Here is a 26,282-nt window from a genome sequence, read left to right as displayed (position 1 = left end):
ATTGTAAAAAATAAAGTTGGCTACTTCGCGGATTTCACCTATCGCGGCTTATTTTTGGAACGTAACTCCTGCGATAAACGAGGGACCGCTGTACCACCCTACCTAGATCTCTTGCCCTTTGACCCCCCCCAAAATTTTCTTGATCCACCACTGTCTTGAAAGAGTAGTTGTCAAACAGCTAACAGATTATCTGCAGAGGAATGGCTTATTTGAAGAGTTTCAGTCAGGTTTCAGAGCCCAGCACAGAAACTGGCTGCAGGTCTGTCATCTCCCTTCTGATTTCTTAGTTCTTCGCTGCGACTCTCTGCGATCCTGTTTCTAGGGCCACCCTTTTCCCTTCCAGCTACAATATCCCCGTTTCCCAGTAACCTCTGCTGTTCAATAAAAACTCTTGTAAATATTTACACAGTGTGTTTGCGTCCACTCTTTGTGCGAACCTCAGGTTCATGACAGGATGATGGACCTGCTCGGCAGGAGAAAAACAGGAAGACACCGGCTTTATTTTGTCCAAAGCAAATTAAGATCCTCACCTGTCTCTGGCAGGAAGGCTAACTGTAATGCTTGTTTCTCAAAGGATAAAATAAGTGTTGATTTAATCACAGCTTTGACTCACACTGCATTTGTTGGACAGAGGGAAAAAAAAAAGTTGTAATCCTTCACAGTAAAACCTGACGGTCCTTGTGCTCGGCCCCTCCCACAAACCTGCAATGCGACTGCTTCCACGTCAGAATCCAGAAATGAAACTGAGTGAGAGCTGCAGCTGAAACAAGAGCATTAAACTGTCTTAACAACACAGCAGAGCTTCTGTCCAACAGTGGTGAGTACAGATGACACGTTGACACTGTTTTAGAGTCCAAACCAAATGTGACTTCCTGTCTATGTGGCAGGAAATCCAACTGTAAACATGTTCCTTCTCCGAAGGATAAAATAAGTGTTCATTACACTGCATTTGCTGAACAGAGAAAAAGAAGTTTATCGTAAAAATGTTCCTCTGTGATCACAGTGCCTGAGAGGCTCCCCACTTTAACATCAAACAAATAAACTAAATCAAAGAATCTAACTAAATCTTTATCTTCTTCCTTTGCCAGGGCGTGTCCCACTTTTGCTCCTTGTTAATAAGTATAAACCATAAAATTATAAATGAGAAGGAAAGAAGCCCTGTGAAAAAGCTGCAGTCAAGTCCTGTTTGTCTCTAAACCAGTTTGAGCTCAGACAAATCTGATTCTCTTCACAGGAACATCAAACTCAGTTCATCACATTCATTTTCACACAGCAGAGCTTCCGTCCAACACTGGTGAGTACAGATGATCACATTTCCTGTTTCTACACAAATCTTCAGTTCACTTTATTTATTTCATGCTAACTTATCACAATCACACTGGTTCATAAGAAACTTGCTCATTTTACCAAGGATCCACTGTAGAAACATCGAGCTGCGTCACTGTTCAGGACCTTGTGCCAAATCTCTCAGACTTCAGTCTGACTCCACGCTTCTGGGTCCATTAGCTCTTTCACAATAAAAGCAAAACAGAAGCTTTTATTCTGGAGAAGTGAGCTGCTTCTCACCAAGTAAGCAGAGCTAATAAAAAAAAAGTCTACATAACAGAACACGACACTTTTCTGTTATTTTATCCAGTAGCGGTTTTAGATACGGGCGACACGGGCGGTTGCCCGGGGCGGCATCACGGGCATCGGCAAAAAATAAATAAAAATAAAAAATGCTCGTACTCATGCTGCGCGACGTCAGCCAGCGCATACTGGGAATGTCACAGGCACCGATCGGTTTTGTATCGCCCATTTGCTGGGAGTAAGGGCGCCCTCCGTTTGCGAGGTGCGCCTGCTGCTTGCAGCGCAGGGAGGAGAAGGCGGGGCTGCGGGGATTCTCTGGCTGGCTGGAGCAGCATCCAATAACCCACTCAAAAAATAAAACAAAATCAAATCAACAAACACGAAAACACCAGACATCATGATACAGACTTATAATTTGCACCGATGTTTTTTCGAAATTCTGTACACGAAAAGTGAGCGCGAGAGCCCTCGGTGCGCGTGCTCGCTGCTGAAGTCAAAGTAAACTTTATTGTCATCTCCGCTACAGACAGTCCAGTATATAGAGACGAGACGACGAGGCTCCAGTTACAGCAGTGCAAGTAAACAAACAATAAATATAAGAAGAGTAAGAAAATAAATATACACTTTAGGACTCGGAGTAAAGGATCAATAACAATTTAAAATTTATAATTTACAGTTTGATGATTTAAAGTCTCACACACAACCCGTCGAAAGGGAAGGGGCCGGCTGCTTCCAAATAGAGCACATTTCATTTATAATGTTGTAAATCCAAGCCCATCATGGATTCATGATTTGAATCCTGGGTTGTGCGAAATCTCAGAAATGCACCTTAGACAAAGTGAATCTGTGAACTAAGGTGTCGGTCTGTTAGGTTATGTTGTGGTGATCCTCGGGTTGGGGGATTTGTGTTCATACTGGAGTGAACAATTAAAACCAAGATGGACAAGAACAGTTCAAAGCCATCAGGTGCTCAGTTTAGAAAAAAGAGAAAAGAAGAGGAGGAGAAACGAGCAACAGATGCAGGTAAGCAGATGTGTGATTGGATAATGGCAGGTCATCCTGAAACAATCAGAATCAGAATACTTTATTAACCCCTAAGGAAATTATGTGGGTTACAGTTGCTCCAAGAAGAAATGGTAAAAATAGTAACAGTAACAGACTAAATTCCAAACAATACATAATGTTACAGATTTTAATATTAATTAGTCATTAGTGATTTGTCCTGTTCTCATTGTATGACGAATTATGATGGCCGTTTGGTAGCTGTTTGCATACAATGCATACTCTCTCTCTATTCATGTGTGTGTGTGTGTGTGTACAACAGTTTTATGTTAATGTACAATCCTTAATATGTTTTGTTTGTGTGTGTGGGGGGGGGGGTTCACCAATAGGTGAACCGCAGTTGGAATATAGTCCCAGTCCCATTCTTAGAGGACCTGACCTATTACTAGATTTGAATGGAGAGTTTCTATTTTACTCTGCACAACTTTTGTCATATTTACGGTATAGTTATTTTAATCTGCACCGCCTTATTTTTAGTCTATGTACCCAGGAAGCACACAGACCAATTGCATGCATTGAAGCTAATTCCATGTGGCGCTACTCAGCTTGTCACATAATTTATTCAAAGTCCATGTGGAAGAAAACTGCATGAAGACCAGATGCAGAAATCTGAAGAAGTAAGTCAAAGAAACAGAAGGGTTGAAGCTGAGAGGGTTCACGTGTGAAGTCTAGTTAAAGGATGGCAGGAGGGTTAAGGAAAAAGAAGAAAAGATGAAACTCAAACTACATCTTGTCATTATTTTTTATAATAATAATAATAATGGATTGGATTTATATAGTGCTTTTCAAGGCACCCAAAGCGCTTTACAATACCACTATTCATTCACTCTCACATTCACACACTGGTGGAGGCAGCTACAGGTGTAGCCACAGCTGCCCTGGAGCAGACTGACAGAAGCGAGGCTGCCATATCGCACCATCGATAATTACTAATTAGTAATTAAGCATTTATTTGAAAATAACTTGTTATCTTTGAATGTAAAACCCATTTTACTTGAAATGAGACAAACGCACTTTATTATTATTTTATAACCAGAGTATGGTTCAGCTGTGAACTGTGAACATTAAAAATAAACATTGCTGAAATACTACTGAATAGTACTTTCTTTGTTTTATTTGACAGCCAGATATTATACTTCATAGATTTGAAACCTTAGCACTGTGAATTCAGGATTGCATGCTACTGGTGAGCTGTGGGTTTGTAATTACAAACCCAGTCTCCAATCAGAATTAGTGCTGTTCCACTATAACACAAATTCAAAGACCATTTATATTACATATTACAATCTTTATGATGTAAAGCACCACATTTTCCTGTTTTACCTGTACTATCACTTATTATGAAAATGGACAGAACCTGGGATAACCTTCCTAATGAATAAATAAATGATTACTAGGGACCACTAAATATGTGTGTTATGCTCTAGCAAAGTGTATGGCAGTGCAAAATAAGGGTTAAAAGGGTGTCCCCGCCCCGGTCCCCAAAACCAGAAGTCTATAGTAATTCAAATCTAGGTGACTGGACATACAGACACCTGTCTATATACGGTCCCATAGTTGACGGTGTATCTCAGAGTACAAATCAAGTCATGAAATTGCCTTTAGACCTCTGGGACAGAATTATATCAAGGCGACAAAGTTGACCAAAGTGCTTTAAGAGTTAGCTAATGAACAAGAGAAAACCATATAAAAATAAATGCAATTAAAGAAAACATAAGAAGAAGCAAATGTGATATATTGTTACAACATGAAATAAAAAAACCCTGATGGTACTCAAACTGAACTCGAATTAACAGCCAATCAAAGAAGTGAGTTTTAAGGCGTGATTTGAAAAACTGTATAGACTCTGAAGTACAAATATCAAGTGGCAAGTTATTCCAGCCTCTAGGTGCTGCAACTGCTAAGGTCCAATCTTCTCTATGCTTTAATCGACACCTGAGCTGTACTAAGAGCCAGACGATCTCAGTGTTCTTTTGGGGTTGTATATGTTGAAGAGTTTGCTTAAATAGCTGGGAACCATACTATTTAAGGTTGTTAATAATAATTATAATACTATTAAGAGCATTAAGGAAACTGCTGTTGTGATTTGGACTATTATATCAATAAAACTGAATTGAAAATTAATTGAATTTACTAGCAATAAAGCTGAGCCAGGCACCCTCTCTATGCCTGGCTCCAGGGCAGGGCCCTGGTGAGTACACTCGCCCACATTGGCTCCAATATAAGTTCTGCACTGCCTGTTGTGTGAGACCCATAGGATCACAAATTTTTAAAGAGACCATCACGACTTCCTGTTTTGCGTTGTTGATTCCACAGATCCCTCTCCGTGAATCGCTACCTTATCGTGGTGGAGGAGTTTATGTGTCCCAGGGATCCCAGGGGCTATGTTGTCTGGGGGCTTTTGCCCCCTGGTAGGGTCTCCCATGGCAAATTGGTTCTGGATGAGGGACCAGACAAAGAGCGATTCAGAAGACCCTTATGAAGAGAACATCGAGGGAACAGTTTACCCTGCCCAGGATAGGGTTACCGGGGCTCCGCCCTGGAGCCAGGCCCGGGGAGGGTGCCCGAGGGCGAGCGTCTGGTGGCCGGGCCTTAGTCCATGGGGCCCGGCCGGGCACAGCCCAAAGAGGAGACATGGGCCCATCCTCCCGCAGGCCCACCACCCGCAGGAGGCGCCATAGGGGTCGGGCGCATTGTGTGCTGGGTGGCGACCAGGAGCGGAGGCCCTGGCGGACTGATCCCCGGCTGCCAAGACTGGCAATAGGGACATGGAATGTCACCTCTCTGGTGGGGAAGGAGCCTGAGTTAGTGCGTGAGGTTGAGAGGTACCGGCTAGATATAGTCGGGCTCACCTCTGCACATGGTGCTGGAAGGTGCTCCACCTGGAGACTCTGGGAGACTTCAATGCTCACGTGGGTAACGACAGCGAGACCTGGAGGGGCGTGATTGGGAGGAACGGCCTCCCTGATCTGAACCCGAGCGGTGTTTTGTTATTGGACTTCTGTGCTAATCACAGTTTGGCCATAACGAACACCTTGTTCGAACATAAGAGTGTCCATAAGTTCACGTGGCACCAGGACGCTCTAGGTCATAGGTCGATGATCGATTTTGTAATCGTATCACCAGACCTGCGACCATATGTTCTGGACACTCAGGTAAAGAGAGGGGCTGAGCTGTCAACTGATCACCACCTGGTGGTGAGTTGGATCAGGTGGCGGGGGAGGACGCTGGAAAGACCCGGTGCACCTAAACGCGTAGTGAGGGTGTGCTGGGAACGTCTAGCAGAGGCCCCAGTCCGCGAGATCTTCAACGCACACCTCCGGCAGAGCTTCAACAGCATTCCGAGGGAGACTGGGGACATTGAGTCCGAATGGACCATGTTCAGCGTCTCCATTGCCGAAGCTGCTGCATTGAGCTGCGGCCGCAAGGTGGTTGGTGCCTGCCGTGGTGGTAATCCCCAAACCAAATGTTGGACACCAGAGGTGAAGGGAGCCACCAGGCTGAAGAAGGAGTCCTATCGGGCTTGGTTAGCCTGTGGGACTCCGGAGGCAGCCGACAGGCATCGACAGGCCAAGCGGAACGCGGCTCGGGCAGTGGCTGAAGCAAAAACTCGGGTGTGGGAGGAGTTCGGAGAGGCCATGGAAAAAGACTTTCGGACTGCCTCGAAGAGATTCTGGCAAACCGTCAGGCGTCTCAGGAGGGGAAAGCGGTGCTCTACCTGTACTGTGTATAGTGCTGGCGGAGCGCTGCTGACGTCGACTGAGAAAATTGTCAGGCGGTGGAAGGACTTCGAGGACCTCCTTAATCCCACTGACACGTCTTCCGAGGAGGAAGCAGAGTCTGGGGATGAGGGGAATGACCCGCCAATTTCCGGGGGTGAGGTCACTGAGGCAGTTAAACAACTCCTTGGTGGCAGAGCCCCTGGTGTTGATGAGGTCCGCCCCGAGTTCCTGAAGACTCTGGACGTTGTAGGGCTGTCCTGGTTGACACGCCTCTACAATGTTGCGTGGAGATCAGGGGCAGTACCCCTGGACTGGCAGACCGGGGTGGTGGTCCCCATCTTTAAGAAGGGAGACCAGAGGGTGTGTTCCAACTGCAGGGGGATCACACTCCTCAGCCTCCCTGGGAAAGTCTATGCCAGGGTGCTGGAAAGGAGAGTTCGTCCGCTAGTCGAACCTCAGATACAGGAGGAACAATGCGGTTTTCGTCCTGGTCGCGGAACACTGGACCAGCTCTTTATCCACTCAAGGATACTCGAGGGCGCATGGGAGTTTGCCCAACCAGTCTACATGTGTTTTGTGGACTTGGAGAAGGCATTCGACCGTGTCCCTCGGGGTGTCCTGTGGGAGGTGTTGCGGGAGTATGGGGTGTCTGGCCCATTGCTACGGGCCATTCGATCCCTATACAACCGTTGCAAGAGCTTGGTTCGCATTGCCGGCAATAAGTCGGACTCGTTCCCGGTGGGTGATGGGCTCCGCCAGGGCTGCCCTTTGTCACCGGTTCTGTTCATAATTTTTATGGACAGGATTTCTAGGCGCAGCCAAGTGGCAGAGGGCTTTCACTTTGGTGGCCTCAGAATCTCATCTCTGCTTTTTGCAGATGATGTGGTTCTGTTGGCTTCATCGGGTGGGGGCCGCCAGCTCGCACTGGAACGGTTCGCAGCCGAGTGTGAAGCAGCGGGAATCAGGATCAGCACCTCCAAATCTAAGGCCATGGTTCTCAGCCAGAAAAGGGTGGAGTGCCCACTCCGGGTCGGGGATGAGTTCCTGCCCCAAGTGGAGGAGTTCAAGTATCTCGGGGTCTTGTTTGCGAGTGATGGGAGAAGGGAGCCGGAGATCGACAGACGGATTGGGGCTGCAGCTGCAGTGATGCGGACGCTGCACCGGTCCGTCGTGGTGAAGAGGGAGCTGAGTGTAAAAGCGAAGCTCTCAATTTACCGGTCGATCTACGTCCCTACCCTCACCTATGGCCACGAGCTGTGGGTAGTGACCAAAAGAACGAGATCGCGGATACAAGCGGCGGAAATGAGCTTCCTCCGAAGGGTGGCTGGCCTCTCCCTTAGAGATAGGGTGAGAAGTTCGGCCATCCGGGAGGAGCTCAGAGTAGAGCCGCTGCTGCTCCACATCGAAAGGAGCCAGCTGAGGTGGTTCGGGCATCTGACAAGGATGCCTCCTGGGTGAGGTGTTCCGGGCATGTCCCACCGGGAGGAGGCCCCGGGGCAGACCCAGGACACGCTGGAGAGATTATATCTCTCGGCTGGCCTGGGAACGCCTTGGTGTTCCCCCAGATAAGCTGGAGGAGGTGGCTGGGGAGAGGGAGGTCTGGGCCTCTCTGCTTAGGCTGCTGCCCCCGCGACCCGGCCTCAGATAAAGCGGATGAAGATGGATGGATGGATGGATGGTTCCACAGATCGACAAAACCCAATTTGCACAGGCGAAACACATTAGTAAATCTGGCCCTAGATCCTTTGTTCAAGGACAAACAAAGGATATAAATACAATTTATTTGTATTTTAATTGAAACAACAAGACAATATTTCCTTCTTCTCATTATTTCATTGTGCATTGTCTAGGTAAGAAGATCATTTACTCTGCTGGCTGAGAAACCATTTGTTTAATTTTTTTTTTCTTCCTTCTTCAGAGCGCAGACATGTCTGCTGCCACCAATCTACAGTCTGAAGATCAGTTTCTGTGCTCCATCTGTCTGGATGTGTTCACTGATCCAGTCACCACATCATGTGGACACAACTACTGCAAAAGCTGCATCACTCAGAACTGGGATGTCAATGACAGCTGCCAGTGTCCCATGTGTAAAGAGACTTTCAACAGCAGACCTCAGCTGAGGGTAAATACTTTGCTCTCTGAGATGGTTTCCCAGTTCAGACGTGAAGCTCAGCAGAAAGCCAGCAGCAGCAGCTCAGAGCAACAAGCTGCCAAACTAGCAGAAGTTCCCTGTGACGTCTGCACTGGAACCAGACTGAAGGCCCTGAAGTCCTGCCTGGTGTGTCTGACCTCCTACTGTCAGACTCACCTGGAGCCTCATCTGACAGCTACAAGTCTGAAAAGACATCAGCTGATTGAGCCTGTGGAGAACCTGGAAAGCAGGATGTGTAGGAAGCACGATAAACATCTGGAGCTGTTCTGTAAGACCGACCAGACATGTGTCTGCATGCTCTGCTCTGTTTTAGATCACAAGGCTCACGAGTTTGTTCCTCTGAGAGAAGAATATGAAGGAAAGAAGGCAGAGCTGGAGAAGACAGAGGCTGAGATTCAGCAGATGATCCAGAAGAGACGACTGAAGATTCAGGAGATCAAAGAGTCGGTGAAGATGAGTAAAGATGCTGCAGACAGACAGAAAGCAGAAGGTGTTCAGGTCCTCACGGCTCTGATGGAGCTTGTTGAGAGACGCCTGAAGGAGCTCATAAAGGAGATCGAAGACAGACAGGAAACTACAGAGAAACAGGCTGAAGGTCTCATCAAAGATCTGGAACAGGAAATCTCTGAGCTGATGGAGAGAAGCTCTGAGGTGGAGCAGCTCTCACACTCTGAAGACCACCTCCACCTCCTCCAAAGCTTCTCCTCCCTGAAAGCTGCTCCACCCACCAAGGACTGGACAGCGGTCAGAGTCCGTCCACCATCATATGAGGGGACCGTGGGGAGAGCTGTGGCTCAGCTGGAGAAGACACTCTGGGAAGACATGAAGAAGCTGAATCAGGCTGCGGTGTTGAAGGGGGTCCAGCAGTATGCAGTGGACGTGACTCTGGATCCTGATACAGCACATCATTGGCTCATCCTGTCTGATGATAGAAAACAAGTACACTGCAGTGAGGTGAGGAGAAAGAGGAAACTTCCATACAACCCAAAGAGATTTACTTACTTTGTTAATGTTTTAGGAGAGCAGAGTTTCTCTTCAGGCAGATTTTACTTTGAAGTTCAGGTTAAAGGAAAGACTGACTGGGATTTAGGAGTGGCCACAGAGTCGATCAACAGGACAAAGAGCATGTCAATGAGCCCCGAGGATGGTTTCTGGACTGTGTGGCTGAGAGATGGAAATGAGTACAGTGCTTGTGAAGACAACAAAATTAACCTCTCTCTCAAGTCTGCTCCTGAGAAGGTGGGGGTGTTTGTGGACTATGAGGAGGGTCTGGTCTCCTTCTATGACGTAGATGCTGCAGCTCTGATCTACTCGTTCACTGGCTGCTCCTTCACTCAGAAACTCCACCCGTACTTCAGTCCCGAGCTTAATGATGATGGTACAAACTCTGCACCACTGATCATCTGTCCTGTCAATCAAACTGAGTAGAGCTAAGAATTTTTACTTTATTAGCAGATTACTTTATATTATAATTATTGTATATTACATAATTATGATATCTTTTTCTTTTGAAAGAGAAACATGAAACTGATATTTTAATTAATCAAGGAGAAGGCAAATAAAAACTATAACCAAGTATTTAAATAATGAAAAATAATTTTTAAAAAGTAATTTGTGCTCCAATTCTCCCATTGTTATGGGATCTTAAAGCGTTCACACAAACAGTTGGTCTTTGTGAGGTTTACTTTGCCTTTGCAGGCCAAAAACTGGCCTGCAGGGTGTTTGACTAATAAGACTTAGAATCATTTATAGAGATGAGTTCTCTGCACAACGTGGTCACAGAATACAGTCAGGACACTGTGTACAAAAAGAAAACTTACTACTTCATGTACTAAGAGATTAAACAGAGATAGAATATGATCCTGTGGAGCGCATACAGGTCAGGCTGAGGAGATCAGAAACTGTTCCATTACAACACATCAAAGATTTCCAGTAGCACCAGTGTGTATAACAACATTGTATATTAAGAAAATTACAGACAAACATTTAGCTGGTTTAAGGGGTCATGTGGGCAGTTATGATAGTGTAGTCTGGAAAGGTTTGACTAATGATTTTAAACCTACTGGTTTTTCCAAATGTCATATTGTGGTAAGTCAAAGTTTAAAGCAATGTTATATTTTAGCTTTCATATGACTTTAGTTTTCCAGCTGTTGTCAGTGATCTAAAGTTGCTGTTTCATGTCCATAAACATGATGAAGTACATTTATATTTTATTTTTATTATTTAGCAAAAACTGATTGTAAAACAAAACTAAATGGAATCTAAATATGTGACAAATGTGTAAATAAACAATACCTAATGTTAAAATGAGTGAGCAGTGATTTCCCATCTACCGGCTCTAGCTGGGATAGGCTGCAGCCCCCCAGCGACCCCGACAAGGAAAAGTGGAAGAGAATATGGATGGGACAATGATTCCTTTGATGATGTGAGTAACAAATACTGAGAAGGAAAAATCTGTTTTATACACCAACAGTGTGAGCAAATTCTCATGGTGTATGCTGGTGAATTACAATTACATATATTTGGTGCCATTATTAGTTATTATTAACCTCTGTCTCTCTTCCACAGCATGTCTTTATCCTGTCTTCCTTCTCTCACCCCAACCAATCACAGCAGATGGCCCCGCCCCTCCCTGAGCCTGGTTCTGCTGGAGGTTTCTTCCTGTTAAAAGGGAGTTTTTCCTTCCCACTGTCGCCAAAGTGCTGCTCATAGGGGGTCATATTGTTGGGTTTTCTCTGTATGTATTATTGTAGGGTCGACCTTACAGTATAAAGCACCCTGAGACGACTGTTGTTGTGATTTGGTGCTGTGTAAATAAAACTGAATTGACCAGGCTGAAAGGCTGACGTAGACCAGGAAAAAGGGGGGGGGGGGGGAGAAAGAGAGAGAGAGAGCCTGCAAGAAGGGTCTAGCGCCGCTGAAGGCCAGGATGGTGGATGGACGTCCTACACAAGAGACTGATGAGGCTCAGAGAATGAAACATGTTAACAGACTTTGATATCATTAATAGGTATACGCCTACTTACCAACTTTTAACCCTGTGGGGTTGACAGACGCACCAGCGCGTCCAAATCACATGACCAATTTAAGATGACATTTCAACAAGTTGCTGTCTGGAGTTCAACTTCTGTTGAAACTGGACTTCAAACTATATGCTAATGTTTCTTCCTGATTTCTATCGTCACCTTCACTGCGGGAAGAAACTGTAAAAATTGCGTTTTCTAAGGCCAAAGCTATCGAGCACTCTGCTTGTGGCCAAAATAAATGTCAAACAATCAAAAAATGATATGGCAACATGTGGCATTTGGTTGTATAGGAAGAGGGAGAGGTTTTAGGAGTGAGGGCTGCGAGAGAGAGAAATTTTGACTGTGCCACTGTTTCTGTGCCATATTGAATGATTTGGTTAATTTAAAATAATGCAAAAAATTATTGAACCTAAACCAAGTCAATCCCAAACTGTGTACGAGGGCTTTTCACAGTGCAGGAGAGTAAGTATGATTTGAGAGATTTTTGTAATTTTACAGTTTAAAGCAAAGATGCATTTGATGATAATATGCACATTAACGTGTGCAATTCAGTTTTGGCCTCCAAAAAGTAAGAAAAAGAATGATAAGAATATAGGCCAGACAAATTTAAGCAGCCTGAGTTTGTTCAGTCATTATTTGAAATACAGCTATGGATCTTATACAAATTGTATTGCATCGTTTGTGTGATTTACTCTGCCTTACAGAAACCTGACAGCAGAATGACGATGTTAGTTAAACTCACTGAAGTGTTACTGCTGAATATTCCATGCTTGGCTTTGACAGTCTGCACCAAAGTGTTTTCAAACACCGGTGTGAAATGAATCTTGGGATAGGTTCAGCCACAAAGGATACACCTGACCCATCCTTTAGATCTGGGGAAAAGGAGGACACCTTTGTGTGTCATATGTGGAGTAGCCTTCAATTCTTCAATGTGAGGTCCTCAAACTGGGCCTACAAAAGAATGTGGCCCCTGACTCTGGCCCGAATCCTCATTTGAATCCGTCTGAAACAAGTACTTTATAGTTATGTGAGGAAGAAAAGATCTGACTGTCATATTACCTTTTGTCTCCAGTCCCCGGCTTCCCTTATTATACTCTCCTATTTCAGAGACCCGTGCTCTAGTTCCACGCACCATGCGCATTCCCCTCGTGTCTAGTTTCCACCTGTGTGTATTGTAAATAAAGTCTCGTCAAACTTGAGTCCTGCTGTCTGTATCTGCGCCGAGCTCCACGTTACGTACTGGCCTGCTGTGACATCTCCCTGCGATACAATGATACTTTTTCATTATTGTTTCTGACTACTCAGCCATCTAAAAGCTGACGTGTATCGTAAACCTACACATACGGATCAGTATTTAAGGTTTGACTCTCATCATCCACTGGAGCACAAACTGGGCGTCATCAGGACGCTACAACACAGAGCGAACACCATCCCCACAGACACAGCAGCCAGGGAGGCAGAAGAGCATCAAGAAGGCCCTGAGTGAATGTTCCTGTCAATCAAGGAACTGACCTCCCAGCCCAATGTTCCTCAGTGGGCTGGTTTCAGTCATTATGCAAATGCACTGTTTATAAGATTGTGGAAACCTGCAGTCAGCTGAGACTGAAGACGTCACCTGGTTCAGTGACGAAACGTTTCTCCCACTGAAAACGTCCAGATGAACAGAATCAGCTTTTGGAGATTTACTTACCTGGATGACTGAGCGTGCAACATTTATTACACAGACCCTCACACAAGTTCTTTGAGAAAAGAAGGCTGCAATAATCATTGCAGCTTCAGTACATACTCACTCAACCACTGAAGATGAACAATAACTTCCACATTTTATATTTTTGTGTCAGAAAACTTCAGAATTTCTCAAATCTGAGTTGACTGTTCTGGAGAAGAAGAAGAGATGCAGTGACACCCCCATGATGTTTCTTCAGGAGATCATCAGCGCAAATGTTCCTGGTCTGCTCCTGTGAATGTGACTATCAAAGTGTGCCATTATTTATGGGTAAATAATGTAGAAGTGTTCAGTCGCTCAGGTCTTCCTCTGAGACTGAGAAGCTTCACTTGTCTGTGAACACTTCACTGTGTTGCACCATCAGTGGCAGGAATAGTTAGGGTCATATATATTTAGACAGTGACACAAGTTTTGTTTTACCTGTTTACTGAAACATATTCCAATTATAGTTATATCATGGACATGAACATAATGTGTAGACTGTCAGCTTTCATTTGAGGGCATCCACATTCAAATGGGATGAAGGGTTTGGGAGTTTCAGCTCCCTAAAATGTGCCAACCTCTTTTTAAAGGGACCAAATGTAATTGGACAACTAACTCAAAGGCTACTTGATGTGCAGGTGTGGGCAATTCCTTTGTTATGTCATTATCAGTTAAGCAGATTAAAAGGCCTGGAGTTGATTTGAGTTTTCGTGCTTGCATTTGAAAGATTTTGCTGTGAACAGACAACATGAGGTCAAATGAGCTCTAAGTGCAGGTGAAACAAGCCATCCTTAAGCCGGGAAAACAGAAAAAAACTATCCAAGAACTTCCGACAATATTCAGAGTGGCAAAATCTTTGAGAAAGAAAGAAAGAAAGAAAGAAGGCACTGGTGAACTCAGCACCTGAACATCCACAGAAGACAGCAGTGGTGGATGATCGCAAAATCATTCCATGGTGAAGCCAACCAAGTGAACAACACTCCAGGAGGTTGTACCGATATCCAAATCTACCATAAAGAGAAGACTGCATGAAAGTAAACACAGACAGTTCACTGCAAGGTGCAAGACACTTATACATAGGGATGGGTATTGATACGATTTTCACGATTCCGATTCCATTTTCGATTCTGTTTAACGATTCGATTCTTTATCGATTCTTTTTAAAAAGGAGAACACTAAGGTCGATTAGCTTAGAACTTTGTTTTATATCTTCTCTTTGAACAAGATAGAAATTTAGGAGTAACATGGCCTTACAAACCCAACAGTGAGATCTTAAGAGATCCAGCCTACAGCTCTTCAATGGGGTGTCACAGGGTCCCCAGGAAAAAGAATTGTAAATGTAAAATAATAAAATAAATATTCTTCTGTGGCAATAACAAAGTATAACATAAATTATTCAGTAGCAATTACACAAGAATATCCAGTAATGTCCCTGCCTACAATTAAACACATTCACTTACTGAAAATCATCTGCTGTGGCAAATAGGTGCAAGCCTTTGACCACAAACTGAGTCTCTGCTCGGTGACATTCGTCTATCCTGGCCTGAAAGGAGACGCTACCTGTAGACTGCAGCGAGAACTGCCAGCATCTGAGCCAGACTCTGTCTCTCTCATCATGGTCACCTAAATGCACAGTAATGGCAGGTTTGTAATAAGGCAGATCGCGCTAACATAATATGCACTGTTAGTTGATTATTTACCTGCCGCATTAACGGGAGAGGACGTGCAAACGTTACCGCTGCTGCTGGGCTGAGATTCACGAGTCTGGAGCGGAATTAAAAACACGACATTCATTTAAGGTCATCGCGTGTTTTGTGAGCAAATGCTTTTGCATATTCGTAGTGTTTCCTCCCTTAAATGAAATATCTACTTTTCAAGTATTGCAAGTTGCCCTGTTGTCATCCGTTCTTGTAAAGTGTAACCAAACTTTTGAGCGTTTGAGCTGCCGTGTTTCCTGCCAGGTAAATGACGCTCCGCAACGTGGTGACGTCATTCGGGGCGACTGGAATCCATGAGGGAATCGTTTCCAAAAATGGCAAACAAGGAATTGAAACAGTGGGAACCGGTTCTCAACAAGAACCGGTTCCCACTGTTTTCGATACCCATCCCTACTCATAAACCTCAAGAACAGAAAGGCTAGATAGGACTTTGCTAAAAAAAAAAAAAACACCTAAGAAAAGCCAGCACAGTTCTGCAAAAACACTTGTTGTTTCCTGGTGATGTGACACAGGACTGAAGCAGCTGAGTGAATTCTGAGCTGTTTAGAGACAGACTGTCTGCTCACATCCAGCTAAATTGGAATAGACTACGTGCACGTTAGCATATGCTACTTCCGGTGCGGAAACTCCTGTGGGGAGCTTTGTTTCCGATGTCCTATTCGCGCCCTGTTTACGGTCCAAAACAAGTTAAGCAAATGAATGAATCAAGCGGCGATTTACATTTCTATAGATGTCTCGGGCATTTACCCAATATATCTGTAAATGATGTTCATCGACTTGTCGATATTTTTCCCCCGCGCCTCAGAGCAAAAGAGAAAATGGATTCAAATGTTATATTTCTCAGCTGTCCCTCGTTTATCGCGGGTGTTTTGTTCTAAAAACAACCAGCGATAGGTGAAATCAAGTAGCCAATTTTATTTTTTGACGGTGCAAAACGTTTCGTGGACATCGTGGACATACAGCACTGCACTTCAGAGTCACACTGCTAGCATCGATGCAGCGATTCTGTACTGTACAGGAGAGACGTCACGGAGGAGATCGTCTGCAGCGATCAGGACGCAGGACACAATGTGACGTAAAAAAAACAAAGCATGCAAACTCAAACAATCAAAAAATGATATGGCAACATGTGGCAATTGGTTGTTTAGGAAGAGGGAGAAGTTTTAGGAGTGAGGGCGGCGAGAGAGAGAAATTTTGACTGTGCCACTGTTTCTGTGCCATATTGAATGATTTGGTTAATTTAAAATAATGCAAATAATGATTGAACCTAAACCTGGGCATTTCACTTGTCGAACACTAAACATAGGACAGAAAGGCCCACAAGAAAACAGCAGCAGAAAGCTGGTGCAGTAAAGGCTGGGAGAGCATCAAAAGTAGGAAACCCAGCATCTGGTGGTGTCCGTGACTTCAAGACTTAAGGCCTTTGCCAGCAAAGGGTTTTGAATAAAGTAATAGAAATTATCAATTTATTTTCAGTTATTTAATTTTTTCCAAATACTTTTGAGCCTGAAATGAAGGCATTGTGTTAAAAATACTTTAGTTTCTCATATTTTTATGCGGTCATTTTGTCCAACCCACTGAATTAAAGCTGAAAGTGTGCACGTCACCTGCATCAGAGCTGTTTCATTTACAATTCATTAGATGAAAATTTGTCTCAATCCAAATATTCATGGACCAAACTGTAAGTCTGTCAGCTCACTAAAATAAATACAAACACCTTCAGATCCTGAAGGATGGATAAAACAAACAGTCCGGTGGAGCTAACAGAGCGGCAGGAACAGCTGGATGACTCTCCTGTGAATGGACGAAGAATAAACAAGAGGCTGTCAGATGTCCACAACCATCGTTTTGTGAATGTCCAATCCTCCCACCACCTGCAGGAGACAACAGGAAGTGATGTCACACACTGTTTTTTCTTGTTTTTAACTGAATCGACTCTGTAAACAGAGGAGGCCCCGAGAGCTCCGTGAACTAACAGAAAGATTTTAAAGGTAATTCTGTGTTGATCTGGGAGCCAATGAGGTGACTTCAGTACTGTGGGCGTCAAACAGACCTGTGAGGGTTCTGGATTTGAAAGGAGCTGAAGAGGTCCTGCTGGTGATGTAGAGCAGCGGTCCCCAACCCCGGCAAAGGACCGGTACTGGTCCGTGAGTCGTTTGGTACCGGGCCGCGAGAGCTGAGGCTCGGGTGAGAAGTTTATGGTTTTCAGGGTTTTTACTGTGAACTTGGTTTCCCCGGGTCTTTCCCGTGTTGTAGTCGTGTGTCTCATTTTGAAAGAAATGTTTACACGTTACCATAGCGACCAGCAGAGATGGGCAGTAACGCGTTACTGTAATCTGATTACTTTTTTCAAGTAACGAGTAAAGTAAGGGATTACTATTGCAAAAACGGTAATTAGATTACCGTTACTTTCCCGTAGGAACGCTGCGTTACTGCGTTACTAAAACCGTGATTTTATTGCGAGAATATCTCATGACAGTGACGTAAGCGAGTGCGACGTTCGTGACAACAGCTGTGTGCAGATCAACAATGGATCATATATCGAGTGCGGAGAGAGTATGAGCGTGCAGCGTTTAAAGCGTGGAAGTACTGACCTTACTTTGAGTTTGATTCCATAAAAAGTGACAAAAACATTAGCGTCCGTTGTGCGTGGGAAGAAAACTTCTTTTTACAGCGAAAAAACCCCTAAACTTCCGAGCAAGCACCGAGTAGCTACGACGTAATGGGAAACTCACAGAGAAACTCGCGGATCCTTCCACTGACCGCTGCGGCACACCTGCACCAGGGTAAACCTCCACCTACCCTACTCCTGCTTTACAGGTGAAAATAGAGCAACAGGACCGCTAGTCTTTGACTTTATTTATTTTCTGCTGTGTTTTACTTGCATCTATTTGAAAGACTGAGTGTAAACACACAAAATATTTTATTTTATGTGCTGGAATGTGCAGAAAATAGGTTTAAATGTTAAACAAATTTCTTCCAGTCAGTGAATGTTGCAGATAATTAAATGTTTGCTTGATGCATAAAGTTAAAAGATTAAAACTAATAAAACAAGTTTTAAAAAGAGACTTTTCCATTTGATTACATTTTGTATGATGGATTATGCAGAAAAAGTAGAATTGGGCTGAAAGATCTATCACTTTATCACCTATTCAGGTTGTAAATCGTGTTTTTAAAAAGTAACTAAGTAACTAAGTAATTAATTACTTTTGAAAATAAGTAATCAGTAAAGTAACGGGATTACTTTTTGGGGAAGTAATCAGTAATTAGTTACTGATTACTTTTTTATCTGCGACACCTTAAAGGCCGGTCGGTGAAAATATTGTCAGACATTAAACTGGTCGGTGGCACAAAAAAGGTTGGGGAGCGCTGAGTTAGATAATCCTGCAAGTACAGCTTCACAATGTTCTTCCCTAAGCGACCTTCTTGGGTCTTTACTGTTGGAGCTTTCTCAGAGTCAGTTTTTAACTTTTGATGCATGTTTTGAGCCGTGCTGGTCTCATGCACGCACACATGTGTTAGCACCATAACTCTGTCCTGGACCCAGTTTGCACTTCAACATCCTTTTTGACCTTTCATACAATAAATCTAGAAGTAATGGCCGTATCTGCAGCCCTCCTCCCTGCACGTGAACTGAGATCAGCTGATTGAAGCCCAAATGTTTCATGTTTTTTTCTTTCTATTTGCTCCTCATTCAGGTAACTGAAGAACCTTTATAGCACAAGCAAAGATGTAACTGTAACTGTAATGCGATTACTGAGTTTAGTACAACACTTTACTGCATTACTAGGAAACGTAACGTGGTTGTAGCACAGAAACGAGGAACTGAGTCACAAAAACTCACCGCACAGAACTCCTCGAAGGAGATTCTGCCGTCTCCGTCTTTGTCGGCGCTGATGATAGTTTTGTCGACGATCTGCTGCAGCTGTGTGTCTTTCAGGTTGCTTCCCACCATCGTCTTTAGGACCTGGAAGAGTTCTCCATTGGAGATGTAACCGTCTTTGTCCATGTCGTAGATCCTAAAGGCAACTGAGGCCAAAGAAAATCACAGAGGAAATGAGAAGGTAAGTTTCAGTTCGATTCCATGTTATTTATGTAGCACACAATCAAAACAACAACATTCGCCTCAAGGTGTTTAAAAATCGAGCATAGTTTATGAACCATGATGGTTAAAGCTGAAGTGCTTACAACGCAGCCGCTGCTCCTTGTTTCCTTTCACGCTGAACTGAAAGACTCCTTCAATGAACTCTGTGGAAAAGGAAAATCATCACTGTTGTTGTTTAAGGCTGAAGAACAAGAAGATCAAAAGGTCTGAGATACGATCATCTCCACGCAGAGACAAAAAGCTCCGAGAACAAACCGAACGCCTCGGTGCCTGCTGGGTAATCCTGCACACGTTGTGTTAATCGATTATATTACTCAGCGGATCAGAGATGATATAAATGTCAAACCTGGACTGAGTAACTGAATCATGAGGATATTATTGACTGTAAAAAGGTGTCAAACTGTATCTGTGTGATAGTAATGAGGCTGTAACGGCTGAGCTGGTCGGCTGGTGTTCGTCTTCTGTAAAAACACTTTCACACCTCTGAAGTCGACTTCCCCGTTTTCGTCGGTGTCGAATATGTCGATGACTCGCTGCACGAGGGGGTTCCGCTGGAGCTCTGGCAGGGACATGAACTCCTCCACGCTCAGGGATCCGGAGTCATCCAGGTCGAGTTTCTTAAATCTTCTTCCCAGCCTCTTAATCTGATTAGCGTCTGAAATGAAACACAGAGAGAGAGAAGGTGGTTTCTAGAGGAGATCACATGACCAGAGGCTGTCTGTCAGCTCTACCAGCAGAGGACACGCCGCAGTTTAAACACCTGTCGTCCACCTGTGCCTCACTTCCTGCCTCTTCATCCTGTCAGACTTACCGGCTGCCTGCTTGGTGCTGCCCATGGCTGCTGGCTGGACTTCACGGCTGTAACGGCTGTGCTGCGGGAGCTCCCGGTGCCTCGCTCTAAGCCCTAACACCGGGTCATGTGACACATCTTTCAACACTAATCACTCTGCTGATGACCATGAACTGAGCGTGCTCAGAAGGAACAGGGCAGCCCGGCACTCCACGTCAGGAGATGATCTCACACACAAGAGCAAAAGAAACTAGAACACTTTAAATAATCACATCTGATTAAATACAGAAACTTTAACATGTCTTTTCTTTGGTCTCTGACTCTGAACGCCTCCACGATGGGACTGGCGTTGTTGTGCGTCTGCTGTGGTGAAACTGCAGCGGCGTGAAGGTGGACCACACGATGAACCAGAGATTTCACCACACACGCTTTAAAGAAAAGAAAAAAAGCAAACGTCCTTCACCGATATGTAGTTCTAACTATTAAAAATATGTCCAAAGGTGTGATGATTACCTGTTTTTGAATTACTTGAACTGTACAGCTGATACTGTGAAAGTGTTTGACTCGTATATCCACTGATGAACGTATGAAGAGTCTCATATTACCTACATGTTGATGCTAGGCTCCTCTTTAAATAAACCTTCATTTAAAACTACGTTGAACACGTGTGAGTTCAGCTCACAGCAGAAACAAGCTTCACAGCTCTACGTTACAGTCAGGACAAAACACACTTAACAAACCACATCAGGAGAAGTTTTGTTGTTTGTTTAAATCCTGAAGGCTCTGCATCACAGAACTGAGCTGAATATTTTGATTGGTGGGCTAGCTGAAGATGACGTGCTGCTTGGGGGTCCAAGCCAGTGGCACAGGCCTCAGCTGACCTGCATCCAGTGTTTGTTCTGATCCCATCGTCGCCATAAATTAACTCCATGTATTCACAAATCAGAAGGAGGAAACAAACTCTGACAAAAATTAAATGTTGGTTTAATAACAGCTCTGATCAGACTGCATTTGCTGGACATAGAAAAACCCATTTACAGTACAAAGTTTGTGACCTCGAGGACAGAAAAATAAAGTACTCTTTAAATCCAGATGGGCTGAGACCCTTATTAGTGTGTGATGGTTAACCATACATCACGCCTCACTCGTCCAGCCTGGGCGTGTTCTAATCCCACCTGTGCTCCTTGTTGATAAATATAAACCATAAAATCATAAAAAAGGGGGAGGAGGAAAGAAACCCCGTGAAAAGCTGCAGTCAAGTCCAGTTTGTCTCTAAACGAAGATTCACAGAAACGTCACACTGAGTCCATCACGTTCATATTCTGAGCCTCACAGCAGATTCTGTCCACTGGTGAGAACAGAGGTGAGTACAGACGATCGTGTTCGCACTGTTTTTAAGTCCAAACCAAACGTGAGTCCTCCTCTGTCAACAGGATGTAATAAATGTTGATTTAACTACAGCTCTGATCAAACTGCATTTGCTAGAAAAAGAAGTTTACAGTTAAAACTTTTCTATCTCCGGGCATGACGCACCTGCAGCCCACATAGCAGGCAGGTCTGGCCCGGATCTGGTGTCGAGCCAGACTGATGGCTGACTCCTGGCATGGTAAGTGGTAAGTTATCCAGATATGGGCCAGGTCTGGCAATGATGGCACTGTTTATGTTCCTATTTTAGTTAGAAGACCCAAATGCCATGTTGCAATACTATACTGCTATGGTAGCCAACATTTCAAATGCAGGTTTGACAGGTTTGTGAGTGTACACTTTATCCAAAACCTAGTGACGGTTTTGCCACCAGGTGGCTGTAGCTCAGGAGGTAGAGCAGGTCACCTACTGATTGGCAGGTTAGTGGTTCGATCCCTAGCTGCTCCAGGCTGCATGTCAAGAGTATGAATGTAGTGAGGAAGTACTCAGTTTAGAGAAAGCGTGTGATTAGGTGAATGTGGCATGTTGTATAGAGCACTTTGAATAATCCGGGAGACAAGAAAAGCTCTATAAAAGAATCAGTCCATTCACTGTCTGAACAGAGTTTTGTGATCTTCCTTATCACTATTATGTTCTGGCACATGTTGTTATTACTTGGATTGATTAAGGTACACATTAGGCTGACATCTGGGGCCAGAGCTGAAACTGTTCTGGGCCAGCAGTGTGTCTGCAACTGGCCTTGTGTGGGCCACCAAAGGGCCATCATTCTTTGCCGTGTGTGGGCCAGATCTGGGCCATATTAATGAAACTACACATGCAAGAACAGCAAAGGGCTCACGTACGAGGACAGGACACCTCTGGGTTCTTTAACAACATCAAACAACTCAGTGTTCCAACATCTGGAAGAGGCTGCAGAGTTCATGTTGTATGTGAATCCACTTGCCATAATAACCACAATGCATTTGTGATGTTTATTGGCTTAATGGTGGCCTCTCTCAGAGGCAGTGGTAAAACATTGTCAGATTATGAGAGACAAGCCTGGGCTGTATTATAGATCACAGTTAGTTAAAGTTTAACAGTATAGCTTGTTATTATATATAGCTCTGGTTGTACCAGAGCGCTGTGCCTCCTTTTGCCACTAGGTGGCAGGTTCCCTAACATGTGGCTGTTTTTATAGGCAAGGTGTGTTCCTCGTGTAATCTGTCTGTGTTTAGGTTTCACTGGTTGGGACATGTTGTTTTATTCACAGTAGTTTTTGAGTTGTTTCTATGTCTGCTAGCTGTAGGATGTTAGATTTCTCCCCTAACACACATTCGCAGACGCTGAGTGAGGTGTGTTTTTGATTCTGAAAGGATTTGGTGGAGCACTTTGGGACTTTGTTTTTATGTTAGTTTTTTCTTCATCCGGGGGTTCTTATTGTTTGTGAGGTGCCATTGTCGGTAGGAGGAGAGGATCAGTGATGGTCATCCAAATACCCACATATGGCAAGAGCAGAGTTTTGCTGTTGCCTGAATCAAATACACAGAAACCAAGGATATGTTGTCTGGCAGTGACACCAATAGCAGGAACCCCCAACATCCTTCTCACACTGAGGAATTAGAGAACAGAGGACTGCTGAGACTCTTGGACCGTAATTGTGTTAACAGACCTCTCCGCATTGAATCACACTTGTTATTAATCTCTGTCTCTCTTCCACAGCATGTCTTTTATCCTGTCTTCCTTCTCTCACCCCAACCAATCACAGCAGATGCCCCCCCCCGAGCCTGGTTTTGCCGGAGGTTCCTTCCTGTTGAAAGGGAGTTTTTCCTTCCCACTGTCGCCAAAGTGCTTGCTCATAGGGGGTCATATGATTGTTGAGTTTTTCTCTGTATGGATCATTGTACGATGTACTGTACTATATAAAGCGCCTTGAGGCGACTGAAGTTAGGGAACTTGTGAGTTTTAAAGGGTACGATCATGAAACTGTTCCTGTAATAGAACAATCTGAGGACATAATGAGTAAGCACAGGAAGTTGTCAGGATGGGCATCTGTCACATCTGTCAAAACTGCTACGTTATGACTACAACCCTAACACTTGTTCCTTACTTTTAAAATATGAAATGTAAACAAAATTTTAAATAAGATGCATTTCCTTTCTTTCTCCCTTAGAGTGCAGACATGTCTGCTGCCACCAATCTACAGTCTGAAGATCAGTTTCTGTGCTCCATCTGTCTGGATGTGTTCACTGATCCAGTCACCACATCATGTGGACACAACTACTGCAAAAACTGCATCACTCAGCACTGGGATTTTAATGACAGCTGCCAGTGTCCCAAGTGTAACAAGGTGTTCAAGACAAGGCCTGAACTTCATGTTAACACTTTGCTTTCTGAGATGGTTGCCCAGTTCAGACGTGAAGCTCAGCAGAAAGCCAGCAGCAGCAGCTCAGAGCAACAAGCTGCCAAACCAGGAGAAGTTCCCTGTGACATCTGCACTGGAACCAGACTGAAGGCCCTGAAGTCCTGCCTGGTGTGTCTGACCTCCTACTGTCAGACTCACCTGGAGCCTCATCTGACAGCTACAAGTCTGAAAAGACATCAGCTGATTGAGCCTGTGGAGAACCTGGAAAGCAGGATGTGTAGGAAGCACGATAAACATCTGGAGCTGTTCTGTAAGACCGACCAGACATGTGTCTGCATGCTCTGCTCTGTTTTAGATCACAAGGCTCACGAGTTTGTTCCTCTGAGAGAAGAATATGAAGGAAATAAGGCAGAGCTGGAGAAGACAGAGGCTGAGATTCAGCAGATGATCCAGAAGAGACGACTGAAGATCCAGGAGATCAAAGAGTCGGTGAAGATGAGTAAAGATGCTGCAGACAGACAGAAAGCAGAAGGTGTTCAGGTCCTCACGGCTCTGATGGAGTCTGTTGAGAGACGCCTGAAGGAGCTCATAAAGGAGATCGAAGACAAACAGGAAACTACAGAGAAACAGGCTGAAGGTCTCATCAAAGATCTGGAACAGGAAATCTCTGAGCTGATGGAGAGAAGCTCTGAGGTGGAGCAGCTCTCACACTCTGAAGACCACCTCCACCTCCTCCAAAGCTTCTCCTCCCTGAAAGTTGCTCTATGCACCAAGGACTGGACAGAGGTCAGAGTCCGTCCACCATCATATGAGGGGACTGTGGGGAGAGCTGTGGAGACACTCAGGAAAGACATGAAGAAGAAGCTGTTTAAGACTGAACTGAAGAGGGTCCAGCAGGATGCAGTGGACGTGACTCTGGATCCTGATACAGCAAATCCTTATCTCATCCTGTCTGACGACGGAAAACAAGTGAATCATGGTGATGTGAGGAAGAAACTTCCAGACAACCCAGAGAGATTTTCTTACTGTGTTTGTGTTTTAGGAGAGCAGAGTTTCTCTTCAGGCAGATTTTACTTTGAGGTTCAGGTTAAAGGAAAGACTGACTGGGACTTAGGAGTGTCCACAGAGTCGATCAACAGGAAGGGAAAAATCAGACTGATTCCTCAAAATGGTTTCTGGACTGTGTGGCTTAGAAATGGAAATGAGTACAGTGCTTGTGCCGCCCCTCCAGTCCGTCTCTGTCTCCGGTCTGGTCCTGAGAAGGTGGGGGTGTTTGTGGACTATGAGGAGGGTCTGGTCTCCTTCTATGACGTAGATGCTGCAGCTCTGATCTACTCGTTCACTGGCTGCTCCTTCACAGAGAAGCTCTTCCCATATTTCAGTCCTGGGCTTTATCAAGGTGTGAAAAACTCTGCAGCACTGATCATCTGTCCTGTCAATCAAATTGAGTAACAACGTATTTGAATTGATGAGATGATTTATTTTCATTAAAGGGAATAAATAATCAGATCCTGTTTGCATGCTTTTATTTTCTAAGCATTCTCATTACTAACAGTGTTTTTAACTGATGTCCTCCCTTAGAAGGGGCACCACATTGATGTAATACACTGAATTCAAAAAGCTACATGAAGAATTGTTTCGTTTCATAACATGTAACAATTCTCCAGAATAGTAACAAAAAGTAGCTGATGTCATAGCATGTCATTGTCTTCATGGTCTGCAGAAAATGATGTGTGTTTAATTTTTTTTAGTGTAACTCATATTATGTAAAAATGTCTTATTTTGGGGTATTTTGTGTCTTTACCCACATAGCAAAATTGGTATGGCCTGAATCTGGCCCACACAATGTGCTTACACATGGCCCAGACATGGCAAAGAATGACGGCCCTTTGGTGGCCCAGATCTGGTTTGCCAGATGTGGCCCATACATGGGCCAGCACAAGGCCAGTTGCAGACACACTGCTGGCCCTGTGCTGGCCCAGAACAGTTTCAGCTCTGGCCCCAGATGTCGGCCTAATGTGTACGTTAATTAAGCCATGTAATAACAACATGTGCCAGAACATAATAGTGCAAAAGTAAGATGACGAAACTCTGTTCAGACAGTGAATAGACTGATTCTTATATAGCGCTTTTCTAGTCTCCCAGATTACTCAAAGTGCTCTATATAACGTGACATATTCCCAATCACACGCTATCTCTAAACTGAGTGCTTCCTAACTACATTAATACACATTCACACTCTTGACATGCAGCCTGGAGGATCACACAGAGATCGAACCACTAACCTTCTGAATCAGTGGGTGACCTGCTCTACCTCCTGAGCTACAGTCACCTGGTGGCAAACATGAGTAAACCCTCACTAGGTTTTGTATAAAGTGTACACTCACAAACCTGCATTTGAAACATTGGCTACCATAGCAGTATAGTATTGCAACATGGCATTTGGGTCTTCTAACTAAAATAGGAAAATAGGAACATAAATAGTGCCATCATTGCCAGACCTGGCCCACATCTGGCTGACATACACCCTGCCATGACACCAGTCAGTCAGAAGTGCCAGCTTGATGCCGGATCCAGGGATGACCTGTTTTCTGTGAGCCTGGGCCACATACACCAAACCACAATCATGCCAGATGTGGCATGCCATCGCATAAAGAGTGCCAT

At 44.4% G+C, this 26,282-nt stretch overlaps 3 protein-coding genes across 3 annotated transcripts; 2 read left to right on the top strand and 1 right to left on the bottom strand.

Annotated features, from left to right (window-relative positions):
* Positions 1 to 766: 766 nt before the first annotated feature.
* Positions 767 to 10,984, top strand: LOC146384742 (E3 ubiquitin-protein ligase TRIM21-like). The gene is made up of 3 exons (XM_084929817.1): positions 767 to 817; positions 1,235 to 1,294; positions 8,272 to 10,984. The coding sequence occupies exon 3, from the start codon at positions 8,281 to 8,283 to the stop codon at positions 9,931 to 9,933; it is 1,653 nt and encodes a 550-aa protein (XP_084785943.1). The 5' UTR covers positions 767 to 817; positions 1,235 to 1,294; positions 8,272 to 8,280; the 3' UTR covers positions 9,934 to 10,984.
* LOC146384740 (E3 ubiquitin-protein ligase TRIM21-like) lies at positions 771 to 25,070 on the top strand. Its single transcript, XM_084929818.1, has 3 exons — positions 771 to 817; positions 1,235 to 1,294; positions 23,427 to 25,070. The coding sequence occupies exon 3, from the start codon at positions 23,436 to 23,438 to the stop codon at positions 25,068 to 25,070; it is 1,635 nt and encodes a 544-aa protein (XP_084785944.1). The 5' UTR covers positions 771 to 817; positions 1,235 to 1,294; positions 23,427 to 23,435.
* On the bottom strand, positions 14,023 to 19,953 carry ppp3r1b (protein phosphatase 3 (formerly 2B), regulatory s1ubunit B, alpha isoform, b). The gene is made up of 5 exons (XM_084929873.1): positions 19,874 to 19,953; positions 19,544 to 19,717; positions 19,146 to 19,205; positions 18,802 to 18,986; positions 14,023 to 16,831 (listed from the first exon to the last, which is right to left on the bottom strand). Exons 1-5 carry the CDS (start codon positions 19,896 to 19,898, stop codon positions 16,784 to 16,786), a joined length of 492 nt encoding a protein of 163 aa, XP_084785999.1. The 5' UTR covers positions 19,899 to 19,953; the 3' UTR covers positions 14,023 to 16,783.
* Positions 25,071 to 26,282: the final 1,212 nt, after the last annotated feature.

The sequence above is a fragment of the Perissodus microlepis genome, chromosome 6, assembly GCF_051167445.1.
Source record: "Perissodus microlepis isolate ML-2025 ecotype Zambia chromosome 6, ASM5116744v1, whole genome shotgun sequence".
In the NCBI taxonomy this organism is placed as follows: domain Eukaryota; kingdom Metazoa; phylum Chordata; class Actinopteri; order Cichliformes; family Cichlidae; genus Perissodus; species Perissodus microlepis.
Note: the sequence above shows the minus strand (reverse complement) of the source record. Positions and strands in the feature narration are given on the sequence as shown.